The sequence below is a fragment of the Rhinolophus sinicus genome, linkage group LG12 (genome assembly GCF_036562045.2).
Source record: "Rhinolophus sinicus isolate RSC01 linkage group LG12, ASM3656204v1, whole genome shotgun sequence".
Classification (NCBI taxonomy): domain Eukaryota; kingdom Metazoa; phylum Chordata; class Mammalia; order Chiroptera; family Rhinolophidae; genus Rhinolophus; species Rhinolophus sinicus.
The window spans coordinates 42,408,689-42,431,384 of NC_133761.1; the positions used below are offsets into that span (position 1 = coordinate 42,408,689).

Here is a 22,696-nt window from a genome sequence, read left to right on the forward strand (position 1 = left end):
AAGTTTGTGCTATGAGCTGAAAGCAAGGATTGGGCAGGTGACATGGCAGTACTTTTGTCTTCGTGTAGGAAGAAAGTTGCTGTAAATATCAAAGGAAACGTTTCACCCAGAGACCAGAAGAGGGGAGAGAAATGTTTTAATTCCCTGGCTGGTTGTTGGTGTGGTGTCCCTCCTTTCGCAGCTGTGCCATGTACGAGGCCCTGTGGGGGCTGAGGGAACCGGAGTCGAGGCGAGCGAGGCAGGACAGGGCGGAAGGGGCACTGGGCCCGGGTGCTGGCAGCGTCTTCCTCCCCTTGTCGGCTCCAGTTCAGGCCGCTCCTGAGAGTATTGCACCCTCGCTGAAGCAGGCACAGGGGTTTCAGCAGGGAAGGTGCCCGCTGGGCATCTCTCTGTTGGCACTGATCCGACTTCTGGGGCCGTGTGTGTCCAGCCTGAGGGCTGTGTGGTGGGTGCTGGGAGAGGTGGGTGCAGCCGCCTGAGAAAACTCTAGGCACCTCCAGCAGGTGTGCCCACAGAACTCCTGGGGCTGCCGGTGTTCCTAGCTAACTGTCAGTGACTCCGGCAGTTACACGGAAGGACAGAGCCTGGTCCTGGCGCTGGAAGAGGCTCAGGTACCGTGAACACTGTCTTCCCTTTCCGCAGGTCCCCACCGTGTCAGGAGGGTCTAACTGCTCCCCGTACAGGGTCTCAGTTCAGGCTTCTTGAAGGACAGAGTCTCGCCTACGGCCTCAGAGCTGGTTGTTTGCAGAGCCAAGATGCAAATACAAGATACCTGATTAAAAAGCCACCAAGTTATATTAAGCAGTCATCCCCAAGTTATAACACCCCAAGTTCAAGCAAAGTCAGACTGGACTATGCCTGTAGTTGTACTTGGCCTTTAAAACCTCCCACTAACTCGGAACTGATCCCTTACTGGTTTAACAGACTCCCCGTGCACAAGCCAGGGGCCCTTGCTAGCCCCAGATTTTGAATTTTCCAATTAGGCCAGTGTATAATTAAACTTTATTTCCTAAAATACAGAGAACTTCTCATTGGAAGTTTTGTTGACGCTGTAAGAAGGAAAGTCAGAAACCTTCCCCTGGGTGGGCCTGGGTGGTCAGAACCATACGTTTTTAATATGATGAGGGAATTGGCTGTTCAGGTCTCATAACTGCGTGTCACTCGCTCCCACCGCTGGGCTTTGCTGGGTCGAAGGACACTCGTGCCGTCTGCCAGAGTGGGTCCTCCATGCCCCTCACTGTGCCATCCAGGTACCTGCTGCCACGGCGAGGCTCTGTCCACAGGGTTCGCCCAGCAGCTGGCTTCCTGGGCAGCAGCCTCCCACCGCAGTCACGTCTGGTCCCTGTGCACTGGTGGGAGGTCCCCACGGTGACCGCCTCCCGACATGTTCTCAGGGATGCTAGATGACATGGAAGGAATGCCTTTCACAGACTCCTCGCAGAGCCTCTCAGAATTCACAAGCATAGACCTTCGTTTTCCTGCTTAACCTCAGTTCCTTACACTGTCTGGGAGGGACAGACGGCAGCAGTGTGCCCAGCTGCTCCCGAGTGCAGACGCTTGGGGCTGCGTGCGCGTCCCGGTGGCATGAGCAGCGCCCAACTACACGGCTCGTCACGCCTGCAGGGAGGATCCGTGTGCAAGCAGGTGGAGGGCAGTCTCCCAGGCCAGTTGGTCACTGATTGGTAAGGGGTGTCGGCCATCCTCAGATATCTGTCTGGTCCCCAGGCGTCCCTGGTCACTACCACGTCTGTAGTGCCTGTGAACTCCAGGTGGCTGACGCTTGGGAAAGCACAGGACAGAGAGTTTTTGCGGTTTAAGGGAAGAGAGCTTTTTCCTGGATGGAAAAGTTCAGATACACATTGGTGCTCAGTGCATTGAAAATTAGATTTAGAGGAAGATGGCCTATTGGTTGCCTGGTACTTTCCAACATTAAGGCTCCGGTACGGGCCTTCCGTGCCTCCGGCTCACGGTGTTTTTACACTGTCCACGCTGCTTTCTCCAGCACCTCTGACACTGAGCAAGTGCAGATGGAATGGAACCAGCCTGCAGGCCTCAGCCCAGGCACTTCGTCAGTCGATGTTTGTGACATCACAGGGACGTCCCAGGCCTCATGCCAAGTCCTTTGCTCTCAGAATAGGCCAAAGATCACTCTGGTCTCAAGGCTCCTAGTCTGAATCTGGAAAATGTTGCAAGATGCTCTCCCTTCATTTCTGTCTTCCTAAGGTGGACTAGAATTCTGCACTAAAAGCATGGGACTTGGTGACACAGATCTAGCTGTCTTCCACCAATGCTGAATCTCTGACACTAAATGTCCTGGTGTGGGTGTTAGCTTGGCATGATTCTTTTTGTCTACACCACTTTCTAGTGTCGATAAACAACACTGCGACCTAAGTGTGAGCTGCCTTCCCACCTTTGTTTTCCTCTCCGGCTTTACTGAGGCGTAACTGACCACTTAAAGGTGTGTGTGTGTGTGTGTGTGTGTGTGTGTGTGTGTGTGTGTGAGTGTGAGGTTTGCAGCTTCACTTGGAGCCCATGTGCACACTCACGGCGCCGGGCTCATCGGCATGTCCACCCCTACGTGCGTCCCTCTGTGCCAGGGGGCCTGGCCGTCCAGGCGGCAGCTGTCCTCACGTGCAGCGGTACGGACTGTGTTCTGGAAAGCGGCGTGTTCCTTCCTCGCGCCTCCAGCAGCAGTGAGGGTGTGGGAGCCCCTGGTGGGAGGGGGCACCTGTGCCCTGCGGGAGGGCGCCGCGCTCAGCGTCTCGTTCTCCACCCCAGAGATCTCCTTCCGCGTGTGGCAGTGCGGCGGCAGCCTGGAAATCATCCCCTGCAGCCGTGTGGGGCACGTGTTCCGGAAGCAGCACCCCTACACGTTCCCGGGGGGCAGCGGCACCGTCTTCGCCCGGTGAGTGTGAGGCCGAGCGGGGGCTGAGCAGGGGCAAGAACTCTGCGGACGCCTCCCGGACAGGGGTCGACCTTGGGCTGTATGGAAACTGCCCCTCCACGGGACGGACGTCACTCGGCGGTGACAGGGAGCAGCTGCTGAAGCACACACCTCGGGTGCCTGTCAGGGGCGCTGTGCTGTGTGCCAGGTGCTCGCTCTAAAGGTCCTGTCCTGCCCAAGTCCACTTGCAGGGCCGTCTCCAAAAGACACCGACAGACCGGGACTTGGGGTGGGGAGGGGCGGCCGGAGGGCTGCGGGGCGCTCCGTGTCCTGGTGACGGGACCTCGCAGACCTGGCCCTGTGTGCAGCTCACAGAACCACACCCACGTGGTGTTACGGGAAGAAGCTGTTTTAAAGATGAGGACCTAACGTTTTTTATTACAGATACCATTCAGGGTACAATATGTTAGCAGTCAAGCCGCACTAGATTCAAGCCGAAAAGACATTCTGATGTGTAGATATGATTCATGACGAGGATGGAAACATGCTAGTGAACATGAAGAGCTCTGAAGGAAAACAGCAAGTGACCAGTGTGAGGGCTACAGGTTTCCTAGGGAACCTTTTAGATGCTAAAGGTAAAACTGTGAAGCCGACCAGCTGGGCTCAGGTAGTGGGAGTGGTCAGCCCAGCACCCGCACAGCTAAATAAGGTGATTTCAGACACTTAATAAATGCTGTGAACAGGTAAGATGTGGCCATGTGGGGGGGGAGGGGCATGAGGGGCAGGACGAGCAGGTCCATGTCACTGAGATAAAGGTGAGTTTTGGCACACCTGCAGCACAGAAGGATGCCGAGTGTGACCGGGTCCTGGAGAGCAAGGGCGGCCCCAGTCCTGCGTCCTGTGGGCAGCAGGAAACTGTTGTTCTGATGCCGGGAGGGGTAGGGACACTGGGGACTCTAAGCACCACATCCCTCTTATGTTCTGAGCATAGAGACGTCCTTCTGGCTGTGTGGAGGGTGGCGAGGAGGTGACAACAGGATGAAATGGTGGTGTGCGTGTCACTCCCCTCCACTGCAGGGCACTTCTAAGAGCTGTCGCAGCCCAGGCGAGAGGTGAGGTGGCCTGGACCACAGCTGTGGCCATGGCAATGGGGCCAGGGGCCAGCCACACGCTGAGGCAGGCAGTGTGTGCTGATAGATTGGCAGTTACAGGAGAGGGAGGGCGAGGGACAAGGGGCCCCCGGGCTCTGGGTCACACAGCTTTGTTGATGTGGTGCCCTAGTAAGGAAGGAAAGCTTTAGAGGAGGGCGGCAGTGCACTGGGCCGGGACAGTGACTCACACATTGTAAACTGTCTTTGCGTACAGATCACACAGCACACACATATTCCACAGAAGTTGAATTTTTAGCATACAGTCTGACTTCTGGGAAACTGTAATGGAAGCCAAATACCAAATAATGGTTCTGACCAAATGGCATTCTCTCAAAAAGTACATCCTTGCCCAAATGTTGTCTAAACCTCATTTTTGTTCGGGCTTTATAAAACAAAATGTGGTCTCATAAAATGAGCTCTGTAAAATCAAACAAGCATTTTCCCAGGCGACGTGACATTCATTCCAGAAACCTCTGGTGCAGACATCAGACTCCCAAACCAAAGCCATTGGAATCTACCCGCAAATGGTGGGATTTCAGAAAACAGTCTGTGAAAATGCACACGACATCTCTTTGTACGCTTTTCACAGAAGCGCTGTTTTTCAGATGGGAACGTTCTCATTGTGCTTTGCAGCCCAGGAGTCTGCACGCTGGGCATTTGGGGAGGAAGCCGCCCCTGGCATCAGTACCTGGGGGCAGCATACACCTGTTGGACCTTCAGCAAGAGCCGCCACTGCCCCCAGCACAGTGGTCTGAAGACACAGAGGTGGAATATTGTTTCCCAGGGCAATTCCCAGTCCCAAGTTCTCTTTAATTTCCTCCATTGTGTGGCATTAAATGTATAAGATTTCACCATCTAAAAATTGGGGCTAAACAACAGTACCTATAATTTATAGTGTTTCGTGTGTGCCAGGCTGTTCTAAGTACTTTGCAAATATTAACCTATGTAATGCTCATAAAACCTTGTGAAGTACTATTACTAAACCCCACTTTAGAGATAAGGGAAACTGAGGCACAAAAAGGTGCAGTTCCTTTGTCCAAGTTCACACACTGGAAAGTGACAGAGCTAGGGTTCAAGTCGGCAGCTTGGCTCCAGAGTTGGAGTCATTGCCACATCGATCTTTTTATCTAGACCCCTCAGCGCAGTCTGTGTCTGAGGTTGCTGAAATTTAGCAATGAGATACAGATGCTAAAGTAGGTTTTAGAGTGGCGTGCAGAGAACAGTCTCAGTCTGTGAGGGAGGGACGGAGGACTGCATGCCGGGGCAGGGGGCCTGTGCGGGTCCTGCCTACTTTACCACCCCCAGGTGTGCCATGTGGGCGTCTGTTACTTTAGAGAGGAAGGTGGTGACATGTCTGCAAAACCTTACATGTGTCTTTGCTTATGAAAGCCACCTCCTAGTACCAGTGGAGAGTGGGCAGTTGGGTGGTTCCTTTTTCACACGGCTGCATGTCTAGTTAGCCTCTTAAGAGACTGTTTGGAGGGTGTGTGTGGACCAGTCACCCCAAGGCCAGGGAAAGGCCCAGTCAGAGGTGTGACAGTGAGGCCCTAGGGTGGACGTTCGGGTTTAGGTTTAGCAGTGAGTGGCGAGACCGTAGTTACCCACGGTGCAGGATAATGTGAACAAACTAAGTACAGGAAACCAATCGTCTAAACTGACTTGCCTACAAAGCCGTTTACTGCTACTCCCACCAAGCAGGGTACCTGGCCAGTTTGAATCGCACCCTCTAGTCTGTTAGAGCCGCACCGTCTGCCCTGCATGTGTGTGTCGGGAAGTGGGGGTGGGGGGGGGGCAGCAGCCAGGAGAGACCGGGGAAATGAAAAGTGGTCTCTGCAGGTGCCACTGTGTCTGTGGCACCTAGAAGACGGGCATATAGTGTATAGTACGTACCTGGTAAGGACCTGAATGAATGAATGGACACTGCTGCCTGCGGACCTTTTTCTGTTAAGTGGACAGAAAAAGGTACCTTTGCATTTGTGAATTAAGAAATGACTTAAGTGATTTAAAACCATTGTGCAGTTGGAATTCATAAAACCTTTGAATCATTAGGGCCAAAAGAGACCTAGGAGATCTTTGAATCAAATCCTTTCATTTTACTGACGGGGAGTCCAAACCCCAGAGGACTGAAGTTGCAGAGCCGGGCAGAGGCGAAGGCCTGGGCCACGTAACAAGCCACCAACCCCAGGAAGAATATTTAACGGCTCTCTGAGAAATAACACTCACGTCCAGTATCCCCAGCACTTAAATGCTCATTGTGGTACCTGGGCATTTTTTACAGGAAGACATAAAAAAAATCACTGACCTCCTTACCAGAGATAACACTCTTATAATTTGGTGGATCCATCTTTTAGCTTCTCTGTCCCTCCCTCCCTCCCCAGCCCCTTCTTCTTCCTCTACACACATATCTACTGGGTGCCGTTCTGTAATCTGTTTGATTTTCACCCAAGGCAAGGACATTATTCCACAGTGACATGTAAGATGCCCACCTGTGTTTTTAGTGGCCACGGTGTTCATTTATTTGATTCCTTCCTGTTAAATCAATTAAGTCATTGTTTCTAATTGCTTTGCCATTATAACCATGCTGGAGTGAGCCTGTCTTCACATTTTCCTTCCCAGTTGATTATTTCCTTGAGGTAAGTTTGTGGAAGTGGGAACTGTGGCATCAGAAGATGGGTACATTCCTGCGGTCTGTCTGTCCCCGAAACGGCATCCTGCAGTCTGTCTGCCACTTCATGAAAAGGAAAAAGGTGTATACACCACTTTATCTAAAAGACGGATGTCCCAAACAGAAATGGTTTTCATAATTGTAACTCAGATCATTTGACAGGCTCACCATTTAAAAGAGACCTTCCATGTAGAAGGAATTATTCTAAAAGGTGAGCACTGCCTCACTGATGTGTTTATTTTGCAAGAATAGAAGGTGTTCTGTGGGTTCTGGGGGTGCGTGAGGTGGTTGTGAGCTGGAAGCATGACTCTGGAACCACGTCCAGGAAGTGGGAGCAACGAGCTTCACTGTGTTGACAACCCTCGTAGGTGCTTTGAAAGAATGTCGGCAGGATAAGATGCTGATGCCACATGTGGTGGCCTGTCAGGCACATCAGACCTTCAGAGGAGCTGGGCCGGTGGCCTCACTGACCCTGACACTGATCATGAAGCTGGTTCTCTCCATGGTTGTGAGATTTAAGCACATAGTTCTCTTGCCTTCCAGGAAAGCCCGTCTGTCTGCGCCCCTCCAGCAAAGTTCCGGAGGCACCCCAGATGCAGGGCATAAAGCTACTGTCCCCTTCACGTCACTCACTGTGCCTTGTGCAAACAGAACACTCAACTCGGGCTGCAGAAAGAAAAGTCATTTCACTAGAAACTCTCATCTGTTCTTTTCCCCAGAGCTGCCTGGCAGTGTTAGAGCCCAGCATGAGAAAGGCCGTGGGGGCCAAGGGTTGGGCTGTGCTATGGCATCGTCCTGTGGGCGCGTAACTCGTGCCCAGTATTGCCTTTGTCGTCCTCTCTGCTATAGCGCCGGTCCCTTCCTTACAGTACCTGCCATGCTGGAATTCTGACTTTGACTTCTCTTGGATAACTCGTGTTCTGGGAAAGACAAAAAAGCAAGTTCTGTTTGACAGCCTGCTCTCTGCATTACACAGAGCTGCCAGCCCTCCCGGAAGGACCTTCCGGTGGCACTCCTAGCAGACAAGTGCAAACAGAGTGACGTTGATGGCAGGAAAACAAATCACAGCTCAGGGAGGTTTGTTTTGTTTCTAGTAACACCCGCCGGGCAGCGGAGGTCTGGATGGATGAATACAAAAATTTCTATTACGCAGCAGTGCCTTCCGCCAGAAACGTTCCTTATGGCAAGTAAGTGTCCCTTGTGCCATCTTGTGCTACTTTGCTGGGTGTCGCGGGGTGTGTGTGTGTGGGGGGGGACCTGTGGCCACAGTTGAGAACAGCCACCCAGGTGTCAAAGGCGGGTGTGGGCCTCAGGTGGGAGGGGTGTGGGAGGTGGGGTGGGGCCCCAGGGCCATGGCTGTGCACAGGCGGGCAGCACCACCTGCCCATGCGGTTCTCAGGCAGACCTCCAGGTTTGAGGGAGGGAGCCCGTAAGTTCTTAAAATTTGTAAAGGGACCGTGTTGCCCTCTCCTGCAGTATTCAGAGCCGATTGGAGCTTAGGAAGAAACTCAGCTGCAAGCCTTTCAAGTGGTACCTTGAAAATGTCTACCCAGAATTACGGTAAGCCACGGGGTCTGGGGGTCGCACGTTAAGGTTTGGAAGCACTGGAGTGTCACCAAGGTGTCAGCGAGGTGGCGAGCCCTCGCAAGGTGAAGTGAGGTTTACACGTCAGCCTCTTGCCCGGTAGCTGGGGCTCCCAGTGAGAACTGCATGTCCCCGCCCACCCCCGCTGTCCCCAAGCGCCACTGAGAATGCGCCCTGAAATGTGGCCTCCTGCTCTGTCCTGCTGAGCTGCCCTCCCGTTCTTCTTAGACCTGGACACAGTTCCAACGTGTCGCCCATTTAGCTTGTTTCCCACTAGTAAGATGGCAGAGCGCGGGGACCAGAGGCCCGCTGTCCGATGGGCTCCAAGTGACAGAGGGACAGTTCCACTGCCCATGTGTGCCTGTGCGGTGCCCTCAGTCCCTCGGCCTCGCCCGCCTCACGCTGCTCTGCTCACTATGCTGCTCGCAGATACTGGCATTCAACAGGGCTGGGAGGCGGGGACCTGCACCATGGGAAAGATGGTGGCAGAGATACGCTTCCAGCCTCTGTCTACGTCCCAGGGGAGCAGGGACACCCTCCTCACAGGACCCATAGGTGGGTCTGCGGGTTTCAGGATCCATCTAAACGTCGTCTTAAAGGGACTGCCACACGGATTTGGCCGTGACGTGGCACAGTCCTTATTCTGACTGTCCCAGAGCATCTCACAGCAAGTCACAGATGTCCGATGAGTAACTGAATGCAGGCCACCACTGTCATGTCTGCCCCCGGCCCTCCCCTCCCCTCGAGTCTCATCCCAGACTTGTTGGCGGGAGTGCGGCTGCCCAGCCATGCCGCCCTTTGGACCTGTGCCTCTGCTGCCAAAGGCGGTCGGCTTTGCCGGGGATGGACAACCGGGGCAGTCACCGTGGGAAGCCCTGTCACGTCTCTCCTGTGGCCGATGACGGCCTTCACCACTGTGGATTGTAGCCTGTAACGGTGCCCACTTTGCTGTCACTCACCTGTGATGTAATGACGCCAGACAGAGTGACAGTAACTGTAGTTTCACCCTGAGGTCACCCATGATTGGGGGCCCGGGCTGTGCATCACTGAAGCCTACATCAGGCACCACAGCAGTGGGCAAGCTGTCCCCGCCCATGCAGAGATGCCAGCCTCATGTTCGTGTTGTGTCAACAATGGTCGCCATTTCCTGACGGCTTCCTAAGGGACATGCTGGGCCACGTGCTGGAAGTGGGTGCTGTGTGGATTCCTTCCTGTCTGGCAGGGACCATGCGGAAGATGGGATTGAGGGTTGGAGAGCAAGAGTGGACAGTTCCCCGGACAGTTGGGGCAAAGGCAGGTCTGACCTAAAGCCCATGGCTCCCGCCTGCTGGATGTTGTTTCCCTGTTTGTGTCTGGCCACCAGACAATCTCTGCATGTCCCTTCTACTTGGTGACAGTCAAATCCTAAGTTTCCTGCAGACTTACAGGCAGCAGGGTCCGACCACATTCTAACTGCTTTTCTGAACGACGTCCGACCAACTTAACAGTGAGAATAGAGGAAGAATTTCCCGATACACAGTGGAAAGAGTCCTTCCCCAACTTACACTGTTCCATTCAGTTAGAAACTCAGAGGAGCTGTCTCGCTGACACGCCTGCCTGAGGTGGGGTGGGGTGCGTGGGGTGTTGCGAAGCTGCCACTGCTTTTCTGTGCTTGTTCTGCCTGAGATGGACCCCGAGCGCAGGGCTGGGCGATGGGCACTGGGGTCTCGCGGAATAAGCAGACCATTCTCACGTTGCTTTCCAGGGTTCCTGACCATCAGGATATAGCTTTTGGGGCCTTGCAGCAGGGGACCAACTGCCTCGACACTTTGGGACACTTTGCTGATGGTGTTGTTGGAGTTTATGAATGTCACAACGCTGGGGGGAACCAGGTATGAACATGAGCCCCTGCGGGCCCACAGAGACCAGGAGGGTGTCCTTAGGTGACAAGTCCTCGCTGTCCCCTTGTCCTGCGAGGAAGTGCCTGGCTCCTGCTGGTCACGGCCCCCTGCAGCCAGCCTCAGGATCAGATGGGATGTCCCAGACCTGTCATCAGCCTCAGGCCGCGTGAATGCTGACATCAGCCCCCACTGTCCAGGCACGGCGCAGGGCTGGTGACCTCGTCCTCCCGCCACCTCTGTCCTCCCGAGGTGTGCGCTCACCCCAAGCACCTGTGTGTGTCTGCATCTGCGTCTGGTCTCTGGTCTCAACCCTGCCCGTGTCCCACCCGAAGCAGTGCTTTTCCATGGGCACTGGGACGAGTCATTGTTCCCTGCTGATCAGATACTAACAGCTTGAGATACAAAACATTAGTAACCACTCACTGTGACACATAAACCCTTTTCCTAGAGGCATAAAAACCTGTCATCACTGAAAAGGAGAGAGGTATATGGCTTGATAGGCCCAGCCACGGCTGTTTATTCAGAGAACACTGTTCTAGAAGGCAGCTTTCCCAGGAGACAGTACTTGGTAAAATGTGGGGATTGGACACAAAACAGGTTGGGCAGTACTGTGCACTCTTAGCACCCTGGAAACATGCGCAGCTCGCAAAGGGCCTACAGTTTAAAAAAGAAAAAACAAATAAAGGGCAGCTTAGCTCGGTGTATCTAGATTTATTAGTCCCAGAACCTTCTTTAAATAGAACTGTTTCTATAAGAGGGCTCCTGCATTCATGTAAGCTTGTCTGTTTCAAACCTCCCAAAGAGTGTCTGGGCAGACAGCCGTCCTCACACACTTTTCCTCCTTTCTTCACTTGGTGATGTCATTTAGCAGTTGCATGCGATGGCCTGAACGTACTAAATTAGACAAGAGACGAACAAGAGAGGGAGAGCGGTCCCCATACAGCGCTGGCCAGCATCTGTGCCAGCCCAGCACGCATGCGCTGCTCCTGGGCTCTGTCCTGAGGGCGTCACTTGGCTCGTGGGGATGTTCCCCAGGGGACAGCTACGTGACAGCCAGCCTCGGGGCTCAGCTCACTTACCAATTTTCACTATTTGAACCTGTGACATATGGGTCCCCGCCTGTGTTCTCGCCCCAGGCCCTGCAGTGTTAGGATTGGCCCTGCAAAGGGAGCCTGCAGAGAGGGGAGGAAGTACAGGAGAGGAGGGACGAGCAGGAGTGACGAGCGAGGCAGTGTTCGGTGTTCGCTGGTCAGGACAGGAGGACGGGGCGGTGCTATTTCCGCCGAGAGCATTCCTGTCCTCATCAGCCCTTTGCTCTGAGGCCCTGAAATTAAATGTGGTTCTCACTTCGTGCTGGGACGCCGGGTGGCCTGTGTGATATCATGGACTCAGCAGTGGCACCGCAGGACATGGAGTTCACTGCAGAGCCATGCAGGCCCTGCTCCTGCACCAGCTTCTCCATGGTTCGGGCCTCCGTGGGGTGGGGGCAGGAGGGACGAGGAGAGGTGGCTTTTTTCTGTCTCCATCCGTAACCATAATGAATATACTAAAATTTCACCCTCAGAAAAGTGGGTCTCTGTGAAGACAGGGAACTCAATCGATCCTATTCTCCAAACACTGAGCTTGGTCCGAGTCAGAAAGGCAGCGCTTGATGAATTCAGGAATTTGGCTGGTATCCTTTGATCGCTGTTCAACAAAACGATCACCCCCACATGCCCCCAGAAGGAAGGACAAGTGGGCATAGCTCTGGGTCCTCTGATCCTGCCCAAAGTGGGTCTCAGAACCCCTGAGCCCTCCTCTGGGCACCCCATGGGCAGGCTGACTGTGCCACATCCTGGACAACCTGTTGACCCCCTGTAGTTTTTAGTAGCTTTCCTTTTAGTCTCAAGGGTATCCTGCTTTGGACAGTGAATCACAGTGACCATATATGTAGGCACTGGTGCTCATTGGTGACGAGCTGCTCTCCGTGCGATTCTAGGGAAGGAAGTCGGTCGGGACAGTGTAGGAAGCCACTTGGCCATGTGCAGAGGTGACAGTGCTGTGCCACCCCATACCGTGGTCTGACACAGGCTGGCTCTGTGTCTGCCTAAGTCCGACCTGAGTGTTCAGCCTCGCACCTCGTGGAGATGACACGGTCACATGCAGAGCACTTTGCTCCCCCTCTCTGCCCTTTTCCTCTGCTGTTGTGGGACCATCACTGGTCTCACTGGGCTTTTTAATCCCTTTCCAGCAGATGTGTGCTGGGCACGTGCTGTGCCAGGGGCAGCGATGGGCTCTGGGGTCGTGGCGGGAGACACAGCCCTGCCAGTCTAGGGCACTGGACCCACTCCGCCCACGCCTGTGTGTGGGGGGCGGGGGGGAGCTGGAGCTTCCAGAAAGTGCTATTGGGGCCACGCCCACAGCCTGACCGAGTCTTCTGGGCTCAGAGCACCGGGGTTTTGAGGGCCTCTGAGGTGGGTTGTTCTCAATGAGCAGCTGGGCAGCGAGGGTTTTCTAGTGGGAGAGCACATGTCAGCAGGTAACAGTGAGGCAGCTGTCGCCCCAACACCTGGGCACACCTTCCTGCAAGGACCAGCCCGAGGTCCAGAGAGCCGCTTTCTGGATCTGCACCGTGCAGAACAGTCACCAGCAGTCCGTGTAGCTGCGGAGTGCTGGACTCGTGGCCGGCGCGACTGAGGGTGCAGCGTCCTTATTTCACGTAACTTCAGTTCATTTAAATAGCCGCCTGTTGGGGGTGCAGTTCTGAGGAGATGGAGCCCAGGCTCATGCTGCCTGACACTCAGGCTGGTAAACCTACCGAGAGAGAGTCTGTCTGAACTGATGGGGAGTGAGCTCCTGCGAGTAGCGTGCCGCGTGGATGTGACGAGAGAGGGGAAATAGCATTTCCCAACTGAAAATAGGTTCCTGCTCTGGAAGCACGCAGTTTGCTATCTGGTTTTGGCTGAACCTCAGCAGACACACAGGAAATGGGAAGATTAGTGGCCATGCTTTTTAAGAGTGGCAGCTCAAAAAAGCATTTCTTAAATATGTATGAACTTTATTTTACAAAATCAGATAATTGAAATGCAGCAGAAGAACAGAGTGGCAGCTGGCTCTGTTGTTTGCATACCTGAATTGTTTTTTCTGGAATTCAGTGTAAAGTCTGCTTTAAAATAATTAAGCACACCATAGCGAGAAGCCTGTGGGAACATTCAGCCGTGAGTCAGCAAACTTTCCCACACCTGTCCCACCTGTGTCAGGAGCAGTGCAGAAGCCGCCTCCATTCTGAGTTATCCACCCCCCGTCGTCCTACCCAGGAACAGGGCATCTGTTTGGGTCAAGTCGGTGGCTGAATGTGCGTGCTCCTTCCTGGGCCTCTTCTCTGCACGTGTGGGTGACATGCAGTGCCTGTTCGTGTCTTGGGAGCACCCAGTGGATTGATAGTGTCATGGGAGGTTAGAATTGACCCTTGGGCTGGTGTGTGGCTGTCCCCAGAGAAGGCTCAGTGTCAGGAGCCCCTGATGGGGAGAGGTGGGGACAGGCTGCAGGCCCTGAAGTTTCTTCAGGGACACTAAGGAAAACAGGCCTGGCGTTTCCTCTGCTCTGGGCTTGCAGACCCTTTACTGGGCTTCTGAATTTGCAAGAGAAACAGCCTATATTCAGTGTTTCACAAATTTATTTGACTTGGAACAAACTTTTCAGAGAACTCCCCAGAATACTCTTTAAGAAACACTAATTAAAATGTGAGGGAACTGAAGGCGAGGGGAGTCAGAGGACTGGCCCAAGGGGGCGTCCATTAGGAGAACAGATGGAGGGGCTGTGGCCCCTGCGCCCCGCCCCTAGGCGCTGGCTCACTCGCTTGTGTCACAGTGGCCTGTAAGGGCTGGCATGTGACCTGAGCTGTTAATGCTGCCTCATGACAGACCTTCTAAGGGACTTAGATCCTTACAGGGGTCTCTAAGCAATTATTTATTCCTTCCCTACTCTGTCCCCCTAGAACAGGAAGAAGGAAGACAGTTTCTCAGTGATGCTTGACAATCCTGAAGTGATGGAATGCATTTATTTATGTGCTGCCTGTTCTCCCCACTGGAGAGTGAGCTTCCCAAGAGCAGGGCCTTGTCTGACCTGTGCAGTCACCCAGTGGATGGATGGATGGACAGACAGACAAGGAGTTGCAGCAGCTTTCCTGGGCGTGTAGCCAGAAGGGGTGGGGGGGATGGGCAGGGGGGAGCCCCGTGGGGTTAGTGGGAAGAGGCCTTGCTGCTCTGGATGGAGCCGGAGGGCTCGCCTGGGTGTTCCCTGGTGTGAAGGTCAGGCCCTAGAGGAAGGTCAGACTCCTCTGCCTGCCTGCAGCCCCACTCGGCAGTCTTCATTCCCCAGTTCCCTGCCCTCAGGTGATCTTGTTTAGTGTTCAGATGAAAGGTTGTGCTCTCAGCCCTAAAGCGGGGATGGGAGGAGGGGTGTTGAGTGTCTGTACGGGTACATACATATGGTGTTTCCCCGAAAATAAGACCTAGCCAGACCATCAGCTCTAATGCGTCTTTTGGAGAAAAAATTAATATAAAACTTGTTTTTATTTTACTATAAGACTGGGTATTATCTAACATAATACAAAATAAGACTAGGTCTTATATTAATTTTTGTTCCAAAAGACACTTTCGAGCTGATTGTCCAGCTAGGTCTTATTTTTGGGGAAACAGGTAGGTGTGTGTCTGTATTTTTTAAAGTCACAGGCAAGTTATTTCAGCACTCTGGCCCAGCGTTCTTGTCTATAAAATGGAGTGAATAATAGCGTTTGTGGGACTGTTGAGATGGTGCTTGGCACACAGTGTTCCTGGGACTCACGCTCCATGAGCCTGGGTCACTTACCTCCTCACTTAGGAGGCTACGCTCTTTACACTTTGCTTAAATGTGCCATATGCCAGTTAGGACTTTTACACAGTACAGTACTTTTACCCAGTACAGGACTTTTACCCCTCATGGATGCCTGGGGCCGGGTCTTTCTGAAATAGTGTGGGAGGAACAGCTGACCGTGAGCTGCCCACCTGCAGTAACCAGTGTTTATGACTCACATGTGATGACAGGAAGCGGGGTGGGGCCCAGGTTTGCACTTGGGGCTGCTCACCCCAGTACTCAGGTTCCCAGCGCACGTTTGCACTTCCCTCGGTTGACTCAGGGTACAGCTGTGGAGCTCCCCTGAGACCCCCAGTTGCAGATTTGCCCTTAGGCATAAAGTCATGTGTTGGCTCAGAGTAGGTTCAGGGGTTCTGAATCTTAGCTCCCCGTTTCCCTTCCAAGCCCTCCATCCCTTCGCTCTGTCATTTGTCTGCCCTTCGTGGGGTGTGCCTCTGACCCCCGGTTCTGTTCCAGGAGTGGGCCCTGACCAAGGAGAAGTCGGTGAAACACATGGACCTGTGCCTGACCGTGGTGGATCGGGCACCTGGCTCACTCATAAAGCTGCAAGGCTGCCGGGAGAATGACAGCAGACAGGTACAGTCCTCGGCCCCCAACGCCACCCTCCGCGGACGGTGGCAGTGTGCACTTACATGTTTCCAGTCACGTCCAGCTGGCCGACTCGACCTAAGCTCCTGGCTCCCTCTGTGTCCCCAATGTGGTGTAGTTCCTGGCACGTAGGAGGCACCGGTCATTTCTGTGCAGGATGCTCGTGACACGTGACGTTTGTGACAGGTGCAGGGCGTGCGTGCCCCAGGCTGATATCTCCTGCCAGCCCCGCCCCACGGAGCTCCCTCTGCACTGCCCGCCCCCACCCCCCCGCCCCCGTCTGCTTCTCCTGTGGGCTTATCTGGGTTGGCGGCTGTCTTCCCTTCTGGTCTGTTCAGATGTGGGCCTCACCCTCTAACCTAACTGGGCCATACTCTTTAGCTGTGTGTTCCACTCGCATGGAGAGCTTTGTCAGGACCAGCTCTGGGCTGGGCAGCATGGGGGTCCCTTAGCACCTTCGGCTCATTTCCTGCTCACGTGACCGGCGAGGTCCGCAGTGCTGCTGTCCTCCTTTCAGGAGCCTTCGTAGCAGCCGTACTGCTTAGCTCTTGTCCGATGATGCTGATACAGGGAGAAGGGGTGCTTGTGGCTGGAACCCCGTACCGTTCTGCCCCATCAGATGTCACACTGGAGCCAGGGACAGTGTCCTGTGGCCCACAGCTTCTCCATAGAACAAAGCACGGGCAGGCCAAGCAGGGGTGCGGCCGCAGCCAGCCACACACGCTGGGAACGTGGCCCAGGCTCAGAACAAAGCCCCTCGGTGGCTTGGAAACAAGCCAGCCTGAGTGAGTGAAAGGCATGACTCAAAGCTTTGTTTAGAAAACAAAAGTGTATTAATTTATTCAGGAGAAGTTAGTGAGACACTGACGTAGCAATAAGTACTAGAAAAGAGTGAGGTTCATAATAACGTCTCCAAAGGGAGGTGTTTCGTCCTGGGTTCTCATTCCGGTGTCCTGGTAAAGCCACAGCCCTGAAAGAAGACCTGTAAGGGGCCTCATGTCCCAAACCAGAGGGCTGATGGCACGTTTTCTGATTGTTTTCATTCTCCTCCCCACACCACTGGATATTGTAAAGAGAAATTACATGCTTTTCTTTATTCATTAAATTTTTTTTTTTTAATTTACAGAAATTCTAAGTGATTAAAGTCTAAATGGATGAGACCTTATCCACACATACACACACTCAAAGATATATAAATTTTTCCAGACGATTCAGAATATATTTGTACTTTGAAGCTGGATTTCTCTGACGTGCTCGCTGGTGGGAACTTGGAGGCAGACTCTTCCTTGAGCCGGGGGTTTATGGCCAGTGTCAGGGAGACAAGCAGCCACAAAGGACCTCCCCACCTGCCCACACATGGAGCGCTGGCGCATCTTCTTACGGCCGCTTCTTATGAGATAGGGGGTGTGGGGAAACTGAGGCACAGAGCCAGGAGCCCACATGGGTGTCTAGTCCAATACTAACTTCACAAAAGGGGAGGCTGAGACCCAGAGACTGAGTGCCTCCTCGCCAGTGTCCCTTGCTCGATCCCAGGTGTCAGGGAATGCTTGCAGGGCCCCTTTTCCAGCCATCCCCGGCCCGGCCGTGGTTGCCCCTGTTCCCCCACGCTATGGAGCCCAGCCTGGTTTGCCATGGGTGCCGCCTCTGCTGGCTCTGCTCATGGTTGGCACCCCAACACCCATCTTTGCTGATGCAGTATCCCGACTGTAATTCCCTGGTGAATAAGACGTACTGTTAACCAAGGGAGGCCACCATCCCTAGGACCCAGGCCACCTAGAACTCTGCAAGGCATGTGTATCACATGGGGTGCAACGGGCTGATGTCTGTGGGGATGGAGCCGAGTGGCAGGGACGACTGTCTGACCTCCACACCTTTTTAACAGACACAGGTGCTTCATTGCTGGAGGCGTTACCTTAGTAAGAGCTGGCTTCATTCCAGGAGTGAGCAGGCGTTCCTGCCTCTGTGCCAGTGCTTGGGAACCATAACTGACGCCCTGAAAGGCTCACATCATGAGATGGAAAAAGGCCTGCAAACAGTTAGCTTTTCTGGGTGCTGCATGTATGAGTGAGGAGCTGTTAAACTTGTCACCCCAAGACTTGCCCAGTAGAGAGGGGGTGGGGCCAGTGCCAATCCCAGAAGTCTGTCCCACCCCACCATGGGTCTGAGCTGACATTACTGCCTTCTGGAGAGAAAACTGGGGGCTGGTTGTTTTTAAGGCCCTCCATTTAGCAGATGCTTTGACACATGACAGAACCCATCCAGAGAATCAGACTCCATTCATTTTGTATTTGTCAAGCTGAATCCTGGCCACTCAAAGTGACATGTAGATGTTGGCAGCCATACATACTTTACATGACAATGGAGGAAAACAGCATGTGGAATAGCTGACTGCAAAGGGGGCCCGGAATGCAGGAGAGGGCAGGCAGGTGGCCATAGCAGGCAGGTGGCCATAGCCTCCCCCCACTCAGACCTGATGGCACTGCGGGGAAATCAGATGGCATTGTGGGCTCACCTGAGGGCACTGTGGGGAACCCAGCACCCGGGGCCTTCTGAGAGCGTCCTTGCAGCGTTCTCATGTAGGAAGCCCTCTGGCGCCGGCCTCCTCTCTGCCCCACCTCCCATCCATTTGCCCTTTGAGAAGAGGCCTCCCAGTTAATTTTCTCTTGAAGCTGCACCGTCTTCCAATTGGAATGTCTGGTTTCCAGGCTTGTCTGTATGTCCTCACTATGTGTGTATTTGCAGAGTCAGAGCGGATGGAGGCAAGATTAAGCAAGTCCACTTTCCACAGTATCAAAAGAGTCTGCAGAAATACTTACGGAAAGGAGCTTTAGTGCACACAGCATGAAAGTTAGTCACACGTGCCATTGATGAATGGAGAGCTTTGGGGAGAAAAAGTGTGTTCCTTTGTTTCTAAAGAACAAGCACTGGAGCTTTTTACATAGGGATTAATAACATGGGGAAAGGTCCTTAGATTTCCTTCAGGCTGGGCTTTGTTCTCTGACTTGGTTGGTTGGTTGAGGGTTGGTTGGTGATTGAGTCTGGTTGGTTGGTTAGTTTGGTTTGATTTGGTTTTAGTGGGGGATATGCACGTTCAGAACTCAGCAAATATTTGGTCCCTGCCATGCAGAGTGCCGGGGGACTCTAGGGTGGCTGAGAAGTTTCTTATTCCCACCTAGGTGCTCACACACTGGAAGGGAAGACACACAATATAGAAATAGGTTTCTCAACATGAGGTTCCGCCCACACAAGCATCTCTCTGACAGCATTCCTCTGAGCATCCGGCCCTCAGTGGGTGCGTGGGAGTGTCCAGACCAAGGTCCCCAGAAGGGCTGCCTCCATCAGCCAGGGGCAGGGTGAGGCTCCCTGTGAGCTGGCTCCGTGGCCTATGGCTCCTTTCTTGGGGTGAAATACCAGGTCTGGCCTTCCTGTGAATGGATGCAGACCCTCCAGGAAAGCACAGGGGCTTGGAGGAGGTGACAGGAGGGGCAGGAGGTGGCCCTGGCAGCCCAGAGAAGAGGTTTGGAGTTGTGGGGCGAGGCAGACCCAGGTTTCTTTCCTGGGCCCTCAGCAGATCTGTGGCTACTCCCATCCTTTATGACCAGAGGCCAAAAAGAGTGTTTCTAATGCAACCCCAGCCCTGCAAACGCACCCGTTGGTCCTCTGCTCCATGCTCACTGTGGGCGTCCTCCTGTGTTTTGCAGAAATGGGAGCAGATCGAGGGCAACTCCAAGCTACGGCATGTGGGCAGCAATCTGTGCCTGGACAGCCGCATGGCCAAGACCGGGGGCCTGAGCGTCGAGGTGTGCGGCCCCTCCCTGTCCCAGCAGTGGAAGTTCTCGCTGAACCTGCAGCAGTAGGAGACCCGGCCGGGCATCCTGGCCCTGCACCGGCAGCCTGAGTCTTACAGTCACGGTATTGGTTACGTTCCTGAAACTTTCCGCGAAGCTATATACCTCAGTATTCCATCATGGTCTGAAAGTCGGAGAACTTCAGCCAGGCACAGGACACGGCACACAAGCAAGAGGCGAGGAGGGAACTGTCCTCGTCACAACAAGCAGCCAGGTCCCCTTTGTGGAAGCCACAGCCACCCTTCCCGGCTTCCTCCTGGTCTGGTCGGGGAGCGGGGAGGGGCATACTCACCCCACCGAGGAGCATTCTTCTGAAATCTCCATTTTGATCCCATCGTGGTCCCCACAACACCGAACCGTCATTGGGCAGGGTCACATCACACCCCCTTGCCCTGCTCCTCGGCTCCCAGCCTCAGACCCCCTCCCACATGACATACTTGCTATATTTGAATATGAACTTTTCTATGGCCGGACACTAAATACAAGTATACGGAGAGAAAGAACGTACGGTCAGTTCCCATGGTTTCTGTAGGTTGCCCTCATCTTGTAAGTTCTCCACGACGCAGCTCATGGCCGGTGCAGGAGGGGCTGGAGCCTGGGGCCTGGCTGTCCCCAAGGGGGAGGTGGCCTCCATCCCCTGTGAGAGGCCTTAGCGGTGAGCAGCGCCACCGTGACTGGCGGGGCCTGGCCGGCAGCTGCCCCGGGAGCCAGCGGTGCCCGAGGCCCGGGCTGGACATCTCTTTGGCTTTGGCCTAGGAGTCACGGCTGTGCTGGAACCCACCTCCCGTGCCCGGGGTATCTGTAAACCTACAGAGGTTACTTATTTTGACAAATATTACTTTAGGTCTTTTTAAATTAAATTTCTTTTCTCTAAGGGAAAAAAAAACAATCCCACAGCTCCCAGTGGCTGTGGGAAACTGTCACAGGCTGGCATCGGGCTAATTGTGAGCATCCTGGCAACACTGCCACTGCCACCTGGGTCCTGGAACCTGGCCTGCCTGCTCTGTCCCTGCCAGGCCCAGGTCAGGCCTCAGGAGCTGTGGGCCAAGAATTAGGACGGGTGGAAGCAGCAGTGCCTGCTCACGGGCAGGGAGCATTCAGGGTCCAAAACAGGCACCTTGTGGTTTGAGAGGCAGAGGTGAGGATGAACCACAAGACAGTTACACACTAACAGGTAGTAGTAGGAAGGAAGAGGCCTGAGCGTCTGCCTAGATCCCAGGAATGTCCCTGCACAGCCCTCCTTGCCTTTGAAGTGTCAGAGCACCTTGGCCCCTGCAGAACGGCTCCTGGCTCATTGTCCTGGCCACTGGCCACCGTCCTGCCCCACTCCCTCCCACACACATACCTGGTCTCAGAGGCTGGTCACGCCGGCAGCCCACAAGCTACCGTGTGGGGGGGGGGCACACGTCCTAAACACACATCATCAGCCCACTCTGGGAGGACCTGGGAGCTCACACAGTGAGAAGTGGCCCTGGAAGGTTCGCACTGCCGAGTGCTGCTCTCTTTCCTGCTTGTTTCTTTTAGGAAAGGCAGTATTGGTGATCTTTCTTCCTCCACTGCGAAAGCCCCACGGGTCTGCTTTATGACAGTGGGATCAGATGTGGAGGCCTGGTTGGGGGACTTTTTCCTCTGTCTTCTCCTCTTCTGCCCCTGCCCACAGCCAGGCGTATTTCCAGTGGACACGGAGGCCGTAGCTGGACTGACTCCTACACTGACAGAGGCTGACCTTGCCTCCAAGTGGGCCCCTGGGGACTCCTGCTCTGTGTCAGCCTTTGGAACTCAGCCCGGTTTTCACTGTCAGACCCTGTCACCTGTGAGTTGTTTCTACTGTTAGAAAAGTGTCCCATTGATGGAAAACAAATTTGGCCGAGATGGAAAACAAATTTTAATCAAGTTCTTGACCTTGACGATCCTTCACCCACACAACTCCACCCAACCCAGAAGTCTTACCAAACTTTGTACCATCAGGCCAGGTGCACCCAGTCCCTTGGGGGGCAGCTCCCCATCCCTGAGCTGGTGGGCAACGCAGCCGTGGATGGTGTGGGTGTTGTGAGCAGGGGTGGGCTGGGCAGGCCCCCTCGAGGTGAGCTATGTTTACATGACACAGTGTGCCAAAGTGACTTACTGTGGTTGCGTTATTTTGTAGTCATCGGGACTATCTCGCCCTCCCACTCCTGTTTTTACAAATAAAGATTCTTTACTAAGAGCCCTTTGAGCAAAGCGTGGCGAAGTTAATCGTCTTCTCTGTGATGGTCTTTCTTATGTCTTCATAAAAGCGAAAATGATGGTATCTGTATGTTTTGCAAATTCAAAATATAGTTTGGTAATTTTTTTTCCAGTTGATTTTTTTAAAGAACTGCTGTACAGAGCTTGTACTTTGTCCATTTTATAGATGGAAACCATCCTTGAAAATTGTTTAACTTAAATAAAGAGAAGATACTTTATAGATAATGCTTCCTGGTGGCAGCTGCCATTTTTCTTTGGTCTTTATGGGGTGATGTGGCTGGTCTCGGAGGGTGGTGATTATGTTCTGTCTTCTTCAGGAGCCCTGCTCAATTACCATTTCTTGTCAGACTTCTAAAATGCCCTTTTGTGGTTTATTCTTATTTGTAATAACCATCATTATTCGTGGAATGTTGATGACATGGCAGGCCCTTAAATACTTCTCTTTGCACAGTATCTTGTGAGGTAAGGTTTAGACTGCATTTTACAGCTGGCTGGGAAAGCTGCCGCTGAAGCTGTTAACCTTCTCAAGGTCAGGGGCTGACTGCTCAAGGTCACACCATTCCTAAGTACTCACCTGGAGTCAGCCCTGCACGCTCAGACCCAGAGCCTACCTTCCACACCGGGGTGGGGAAAGGGGGCCAATAGTCACACAGTTTTTAAAGGATTTGAAATCTGTATACGTGTTTCCAGCTACCTGGGGCTCCCCAGTCCCATCCGAGGCTGGCTGCGGTTCCTCCCCTCTTCGCCTTTCAGCAGCCCTGCAGGTGTGTCAGGGAAACACAACACTGACCAACTCCAGCATTTTGGATCGACACTGAGGGACGTGGCAGGGCACTGACAGAACTGCCGGGTAAGCTCCTGGGGCACATTCGAGCATCCTCTTTCTCCATTTGAGACAGCCACACATTGGCTCTCCTGCCATCGGAGAAGTGAAACAATCCCTTAGCATAATTGCACAGTACCCATGAGAGCCCTTT

General features: G+C 53.7%; 1 protein-coding gene across 2 annotated transcripts in view; it reads left to right on the forward strand.

The window, feature by feature from the left end:
* Nucleotides 1-21,944, forward strand: part of GALNT2 (polypeptide N-acetylgalactosaminyltransferase 2) — a 169,248-nt gene extending 147,304 nt beyond the window's left edge. For both annotated transcript variants that reach the window (XM_074316435.1, XM_074316434.1), the window contains 6 exons: nt 2,779-2,905; nt 7,795-7,887; nt 8,177-8,260; nt 10,029-10,155; nt 15,514-15,633; nt 19,347-21,944. In XM_074316435.1, the coding sequence (XP_074172536.1) occupies nt 2,779-2,905; nt 7,795-7,887; nt 8,177-8,260; nt 10,029-10,155; nt 15,514-15,633; nt 19,347-19,502 (707 nt within the window). In that variant the 3' untranslated portion in view covers nt 19,503-21,944. The remainder of the gene's footprint in view (nt 1-2,778; nt 2,906-7,794; nt 7,888-8,176; nt 8,261-10,028; nt 10,156-15,513; nt 15,634-19,346) is intronic.
* The last annotated feature ends 752 nt before the right edge of the window (nt 21,945-22,696 follow it).